Genomic DNA, 8,522 nt, shown 5'->3' on the forward strand with positions numbered 1-8,522 from the left:
TGCCACTCCAAGGATGAGGAAATCTTTCTGAGCTTGATTGACTGCCATAGTCCACTTCTGGGTCTCCTTTTGTCTATAAATTTGCTGTCAAGTTGCACTGGGATTGGTGATCAATTTGTTCTGCCTTCTGTGATCAGCAAACCAGTGGGTGCTGTGGCCATACCCAGTCCTGCCCAAGACAAGCTCAGCCCTCATGTACCACAGAAGGAACAGCAACCCAGAAAATGACCCTAAAAATCTGGCATTGGACCAGCCCTGCCTACAGCTGTGGTTCCTGCGTCCGCCAGCATGTGCAGTGGACTGGCCACAGTTTCATTATTGTGTATTGTGGTTTTTTTCTGGGGGTTGAATATTACGATCACATAAAAAAGTGTAAAATCTACATCTTTTAAAAATCTGGACTCATTAGAACGTGCAAGCATCTTACTAGAATCATTCTTATCTGAAAACTAAATTAACAGCTAAGAAGGAAAGCAGGGACTAGTGTCACAAAATGTTATTCCACAAGAAATCATATCATGAGAAATGTGGACATTTCAGTTCTGCACACTTCACCTCAAACAATTCCGTAGCATGTGTAATTGTTTTGCTAATTAGCATTCCCTCAACAGATATCCAGTCTACATATAAAGTTGATTACCATCCAGCAAGTGGAAGAATGAAATCTTACCTCTTTTGCAATAAATTTGGGGCAAATGGAAAAGATTGTGTCAACTGAAATAGGCCAGTTGCACAAAAGGCAGCTTCATAGAGTAGTTAAAATACCACAAAATAAAACCATAGAAAGTAAGAGTAGCATATACACTGTAAAAAATACACATGGAATTAAATGTTGTTTAGCTCATATACCGCCTCCTCATTCAAATCATTTTCTCCATGACATTTTTGTGGCCTTTTGTATTTCTGAAACAATGTTGACATGAAATATGTGGGGGGGAAAAAGGAAAAGTCAGAAAAAAATTGTGTGCTGGCAGAGAAAAAACACAATGCATGAAATCATCATTCGTTTGCCTTACACACAGAGGAGTTCATGATCAACAAATAATAAGAAAGGCAATCAACAGACTAAGCAAGCTCTGCTTCCTCCTCTGATAAATGCATCATGGTGTCTGATTCTGAGGCTTGAGACATGAAGTCAGTGACACTGCAGAGCCCCAAAACCATGGGTTCCACAATCGTTTATGGAACAAGAGTCTTTTCAGAGCCCTCTTCATGTCTGTGTTCCTCAGGCTGTAGATGAAGGGGTTCAGCATGGGGGTGACCACTGTGTACATCACTGAGGCTGCTGCAGTTGAGGCTGAACTTGGGGCAGCACTGGCACTGAGGTACACACCTATGCTTGTGCCATAAAACAGGGAGATGGCAGAGAGGTGAGAGGCACAGGTGGAAAGGGCTTTATACTTCCCCTGAGTTGTCGAGATGGCACGGATGGAGGAGGCGATCTTAGAGTAAGAGTACAGGATCCCAGCCAGGGGACCACCTGCCAGTAGAACAGTTGCAAAATCTATTATGAGGTCATTGAGAAAGGTGTCAGAACAGGCTGTGTGGACCACCTGATTCAACTCACAGAAGAAGTGGTGGATTTCGAGGTGTGTGCAGAAGCTGAGCCTCAGCACCAGTAAGCTGTGCAACAAGGCATGCAAGACACTGATGGCCCAGCTCAACAGAACGAGCTGCACGCAGAGCCGGAGATTCATGATGACTGTGTAGTGCAGGGGGTGGCAGATGGCCACAAACCGGTCATAGGCCATCACGGCCAGCAGAAAGTCATCTAATGCTGCAAAGATTATGAAGAAGAACGTCTGTGTGATGCAGCCTGTATAGCTGATGGCTCTGCTCTGCGTCTGGATGTTTGCCAGCATCTTGGGGACGGTGGTGGAGGTGAAGCAGATGTCAGAGAAGGACAGGTTGGCGAGGAAGAAGTACATGGGCGTGTGGAGGTGTGGGTCAGAGAGGATGGCCAGGATGATGAGCAGGTTCCCAATGACACAGATCGCATACATGTAGAGGAACAGCATGAAGATGAGAGGCTGCAGTGCTGGGTCCTCTGAGAATCCCAGGAGAAGGAATTCTGAAAGCTGAGTTTGGTTGCTCACTTTCATGAGTGGTGCAGATCACTGTTGGGAAAAAGCAGTTGCAACTAAATCATATTCATAAAATACTGATGTAACCAACACAGCAGAAATCCCAACTGTATGTTTTCCCATTCAGAATTTAACTGGGTTTTGATGCTTCCAAGTTAAATCACTGACCATACGCCATCAAATGCTTCTCATAGCTAATGACATATTTTTTGACCAGTTGAGTAATATTTATTCATCAGAAGTTAAAAACTCACCATTGATTTCCCAATTGAATGCATGAAGGAAAGATCAGGGGGAGAAACGGTGCATAACTTGTGGTCCCATATATCTTAATACAAAAAATATTCAGTTCTGATTATGAAATAAACTGATCCTCACGTACATGGGACAAGTAATGACAGAAGTGCTACAATTGCGAGCAAATGACTCAATCATGTTAACCAAAAAACAATCACAAAGCATGTCAGATGATAAGAAAAACAGCGTGGGGTAGGTTGCAAATATATATAAAACTGACTTACTAAGGCTTCGTTTGTAAAACTAAATTTTTGTATTTAATATATGTGTTTGTGGAACCCAGGATGAGTTCATGACTTTGACAACAAAATACAAGCGTTCACACATCTTCTTACATTCTACTGAGGGAGGGTTCATCAGAATGTCTTAGAAAATGCAGCGAAAATCTTCACTTATTTTTGTGCATACATTTTGTAAAACACAGTTGTTTGAATTTTGGGCCTCTCATAAGTACGGATTAAGATGTATTTTTGCTTCAGACTTTTTTGGGAGCAAAACAACCTACCACGTGAATATATTTTCAATTGTACTGAAATAAACTCAAGTACGCATCAATTTAAGTCCATGTCAGAAAGAAAGCAAGCTGTTAAAGATTGCCAATCTTTGTAGGTAAGAAGACCATGAGGACAGGAATAAAAATCTCTCACCTGACAGCACACCAGGAAAGCACTGAAATTGCAGGAGAAAATGAGACTGACAGGAAAGCCTTGAGTGTATCCAACTCACAGGTGATGTAGTAACTTTCAAGTTGGTACCATTGACAGAGCTGTACTTACTGTATGATTAAGATAACGCTAAGTCATGTGAGAGCGTAATAAGAACAGACAGAAGACCCTGAGACACATGAATTTCAGCAGTTGTTACTACCAAGGATTCATTTAAACAATTCTGCTCACTTAGTTCTTTCCTGTAAGTACTGGGACAATCAGTTACAGCAACTCTTCACTGCCTGAACAGACAGGGTGTTGACTGAGTCTGCAGAGGCTGTTCCAGGGCCAGGGGTTGTTTCCTTGGCTTCTTTCATCAGTTGCATCTGTGGGTAAGAGGTCCTTGTCCCTGCAAATGTGGTACGACCTCACTCAACCACGTGCCCCCCTACAGAGAAAATCCCCTCTACTTCCTCCAGATCCCCAAATATGGCAAAATCGGCCATACGTACTCTAGGAAACTTATAACACTCATTGTCCGTTAGAATTGATCTTTCCTTGTCCTCGTTTCTTCATTAGCAATGTTTATTGTCCTAGGAAATCCAACATTTTTTTCCCCTTTGATAATTACTGACAAACGTATTCAATAGTGAAATATAGCAGTTACCACCCCAGACCTATCCCAGGTGTCAGCTGCGTTATTTCAGTTCTAGGTTAACCCCAGGAAAAGCTGTCTGTGACCCCAGTCTGGGGTCCCTTCTGCAGTGTCTACCAAGCTCACCTGCATGAGAACTGTGGAAGAGGGAAGGAGGGAAGCACTCGTTTCTGAGGGAGACTCAGACCCAAATGCAACAAGCAGGCTGCTCCTTGCCCAAGGTTGCACAGTCCGAGGGACCACAGCAGAGGAGCTCCTTACGGCTCCTGGCACCTGCTCATTAGGCAGCTCCTTGACCTCTAAGCACCTGCTGGCCCTGAGGGACTCTGGCCATGACACAGCGCCGTGTTCTTGCAGGTGTTTCCCAAGAGACCATGATGGACTCAAGTGAATCCTCCCTCTTTCTCCTGCTCTGTGGCAATCGCCAACTACCTACCATTCTTGTGTTGCTTAGTGAGACAAACCAGTTCCTATAAGACAACTATCATGTGTCACCCAGTATGTCATATTTAGCATTGAACACAAATATAATGTAGAAATGGAAAGAGAATCATGAGATTGGATCGTTGTTTCCACTCCTGGTAACTGATTTTTCTGATTTTTTACTTGTTGAATATAATGGTTAGTGGTGCACTCAGCCTGAGTGTAACAGGAAGTAGTTAATAATAATTAATTACATATTCATTACATGTATAATATAATAATAATTATATAATATATATTGTATATAATTATATATACATTATATATAATTATATAATATATATAATATAATGTATATTATATGTATAATATAATATAATGTATATTGCTATATATATTATATATTAATATATTAATATAGAGAATATAATATTATATATAATAAAATATATACTAATATACATTATATAATATATTATGTTATTATATATTATATTATATGAATATATAATATAATATGTTTTATATTATATAATATGTAATATTATATATAATATTATATAATGTTATATATTATATAATATAATATATAATTATATATTGTATAATATATATAATTATATATTATATATATAAGATATATATAAATATATATTATATATATATTATAATTATATATTGTATAATTATATATAATTATAGATAATTATAATGTTATATGTATTATATATAATACATCTTATTATATATATTATTACATATTATTATATATTAACATATATTATATATTATAATATAATCATATTATATTATAACAATATATTCTATATTATATTATTATATTATTATAATAATACTTTGTTATATATAATATATTTATATTATATATAATATAATAATATAATATAGAATATATTTATATAATATAATAATATACATTATAACATATTGCATTATACATTATTATACTCATAATTATAATAATATAGTATAATACATGTAATAAATATATTACATAATATATTTATAATAATTTATTACATATTTCAAATTAAGCAGAATTTTAGATTTATCAATTTTTATATAGGATAACACACACCACACACATATATATATAATGTATTTATTCTTTTGGAGATATCAGAGATACAGAGAGAAGGAGAGATAGAGGAAGATTTTCTGTCTGGTGATTCACTCCCCAAGTGAATGCAATGGTCAGAGCTGAGCCAATCCAAAACCAGAAGCCAGGAGCTTCTTCCAGTCTCCCACTTGGAAGCAGGATCCCAAGGCTTTGGACTCAATTACTTTCCCAGGCCTCAAGCAAGGAGCTGGATTCAAGCATGGCCACTGGGATTAGACCCTGCATCCATATGTGATTCTGGCATATGCAAAGCAAGACCTTTAGCCACTAGGCCCCAGTGTCAGGCCCACTACTTAATAGCATAATATTTAAGGAAATGCAAATGCAATTATTCTGTTTTGATTATTACATATTGCTTACACTTATCAATGCTCATATTATCTACCCTAAATAAATGAAAATGTTTTCTTTAAAAGTCTATAAAATAATTTAGTTAAAAAGGGAAAAATATGTTTGAAAAAATAAAAAATCAAAATCGTACTATTCAATGGGGCCATCTCAGACTGGGCTGTAGTACCAACTGGCACACACAAGACCAGGAACTATGAGTAGGCATGGAAGGGTAACTTTGGAGACTCCCTTGCTGGCGACTGCTTCTACTGGTGAGTGAGAGAGCTGGGATTGGGTTAGGGGCAGTTACCATCTTAATTGGCAAACACAAGAGCCTGAATGGGAGCTAGGCCACAGCCCAACTGACAAGTGCCAGGATTAGATGTGAGTCCTCTCAACCAAGATTGCATTTACCTTTGGCAGGTTCAAGTTCTGGTGCTGGGAACATGCCTGGCAAGGGAACTGTAAGCACTTGCTTGCCAAGCTGTACCTATTGGTTGGCCACAGCATCCATCAGGTCATGGGTTAACTGGTTCTAGGCAATAGTATTTTTGTTGCCTGGTGTAGGTGATGGACTGAAACTGAGCCTGCCCTGGAAAATGCACACAAGAGTCAAGTCTGAGGTCACCCCATGTGAGATTTCTGGGGACTCTCCAAGTGGATCACTGGATTCTAACCTTAGAGTGCAGGTGTTGGGACTGTGTCTCCTCTGTTGCTGATGTCTGAGTAGTGGACATCATGGAGACATGACAGCCAGCTCATCTGGGCCATCAGGGGATGTTGAGCATGTCATCAAGGGATGGCTCATCTGAGTAGCAGTGTTCTGGGGCCTATTCCAGACTGCCTGCCCTGAGACCAGCCTACCTGCGTGCTGACAGGTGCTGTAGTATTGCCCAATCTGGTCCTCACGTAACCCTGTGTCTCACATTCACTAAGGTAAGTTGCAATCCAGCAAGGGAGTGTGAAGATTTCCCCTTCTGGTCATGTTCTGAGCCACAGGACTCATGTGTTTTGGCAGGAGTTCAACACAATAATAATAGCTTCTTGATGCACAGCAAAAAAAGACTCAAGTGGTGATATCCTTGCAGAAATGAGAAACGTTCTGAATACAAGAAGAACAAATACAATAAGAAAAGATGAGCAAAGAGAATAAACCAGCAATTCCCCAAAGGCAGCAGCCAAAGAACAGCAACATTTGTCTTGGAACTTGTTGTGTCAACCACAGTTATTTTCCCAATAGTGCATACTATTTGAGCAGTTGGTCTCTATGTGATCTGGCTGCTGCTGAGGGAAGGCCTGCATTGCCCTTTTCAGGCACGTCCTATTTGCTGTTCTGTTATTTTGAGGTTTTGTCTCTCGTCTCATAAATCCGCTGAGCACTCTCAGGTCCTACTTCTGGCCTTTGCCTAACACACACAGTCTCTTCTGCACACATTCATTGCAAAAATAACTTTTGATTTTACAGGAAATAAACATTCTCCTTCGGATGTGTCCCTTGAGACATCATGTTTCAACCATTTCTTCTTTTATTTTTATAGAAACAATTTTCAGAGATACATCTTACTTCATGATATTCTTTCTTTTTTTTTTTTTGATTTATTTATTTATGACAAAGGCAGATATATAGAGAGGAGAGACAGAAAGAAGATCTTCCGTCCGATGATTCACTCCCCAAGTGAGCACAACGGTCGATGCAATGCCAATCCAAAGCCATGAGCCAGAAGCCTCTTCCGGGTCTCCCACACAGGTGCAGGGTCCCAAGGCTTTGGGCCGTCCTTGACTGCTTTTCCAGGCCACAAGCAGGGAGCCGGATGGGAAGTGGAGCTGCCGGGATTAGAACCGGCGCCCATATGGGATCCCGGGTGCGTTCAAGGTGAGGACTTTAGCCACTAGGCCACGCCGCCGGGCCCAACCATTTCTTTAGTTACGTGGTGTTTTCTCTCTGTTGCGGCTGCAAGGGCTAAATGAGCAGCCAGCTTACCTGTTTTATTGGTCTTTCAATCCTGACATGTTCCCCTGAATAGTGGCGCATAACATAGAAATAGAATTGAGTAAGAAAGCGGCAAGAGCGGGAGGAAAGTTGAAATCATCAAGATTCTCCAAAAATGTTAAACAGAGGAAAGTCATCAACATGAACTGCATAGCAAAAGGTAAATATAACCACGCATTCATAAATCAGTTAATGAGCATCTGATAACAAAATATGTGACACGGAATATTCTAGCATAGAGCAGATTCAATGTCAAAATTGATTATCTTCATCAATAGTTATCTTTTAGATAATATGGCTGTTTATTTTAAATTCCTGACAGGTTCATTTACCTTAAACGTATTATGTGAAGAATATTTTGAGACTGAACAAATTTTCAAATATTTAATATGCATTTCATATGTAGATATTCTATGATGCAAAATATTCTTTCTCTACATCAGGGACATTATCTCACATCAGACAACAAACATGGGCTTTATGGCAACCAACATAAAATGAGGAGACAAAGGAAGAGTATTCAAGACAAAATTGAGTCCATGGAAAAACAGTGTTACAATTTAGCAAAGTCAAAATGTTTCATAAGGTCTGGCACAGTTGTCTCTCTAAGTGGAGAAACAGAGTGGGTCTGCCCCTAACCTATTGTTATGTCTGTGACAAGCAAAGCGCCTCTGACAAGGCTGGCGTCCCTTATCAGAGCTGTACTTTGAGTCCCAGCTGCTCTGCTGCAGGTGCAGCTCTGGGGATGCACCTGGGAAGGCAGCAGAAGCTGACCCCAGTCCATACATCCTTGCCATGCACCTGGGAGACCCAGATGGAGTTCCTGGCTCCTGGGAAGGCAGCAGAAGCTGACCCCAGTGCACACATCCTTGCCATGCACATGGGAGACTCAGATGGAGTTCCTGGCTCCTGGGAAGGCAGCAGAAGCTGACCCCGGTCCATACATCCTTCCCAT

General features: G+C 39.9%; 1 protein-coding gene across 1 annotated transcript; it reads right to left on the reverse strand.

Moving 5' to 3' along the window:
• Positions 1-1,100: 1,100 nt before the first annotated feature.
• LOC121162867 (olfactory receptor 19-like) lies at positions 1,101-2,102 on the reverse strand. The gene has a single exon (XM_040990102.1). It carries the CDS (start codon positions 2,100-2,102, stop codon positions 1,101-1,103), a length of 1,002 nt encoding a protein of 333 aa, XP_040846036.1.
• Between the last annotated feature and the right edge of the window lie 6,420 nt (positions 2,103-8,522).

Source organism: Ochotona curzoniae, unplaced genomic scaffold (assembly GCF_017591425.1).
Source record: "Ochotona curzoniae isolate NIBS_2020 unplaced genomic scaffold, NIBS_Ocur_1.0 contig_584, whole genome shotgun sequence".
NCBI classification, from domain to species: Eukaryota; Metazoa; Chordata; class Mammalia; order Lagomorpha; family Ochotonidae; genus Ochotona; species Ochotona curzoniae.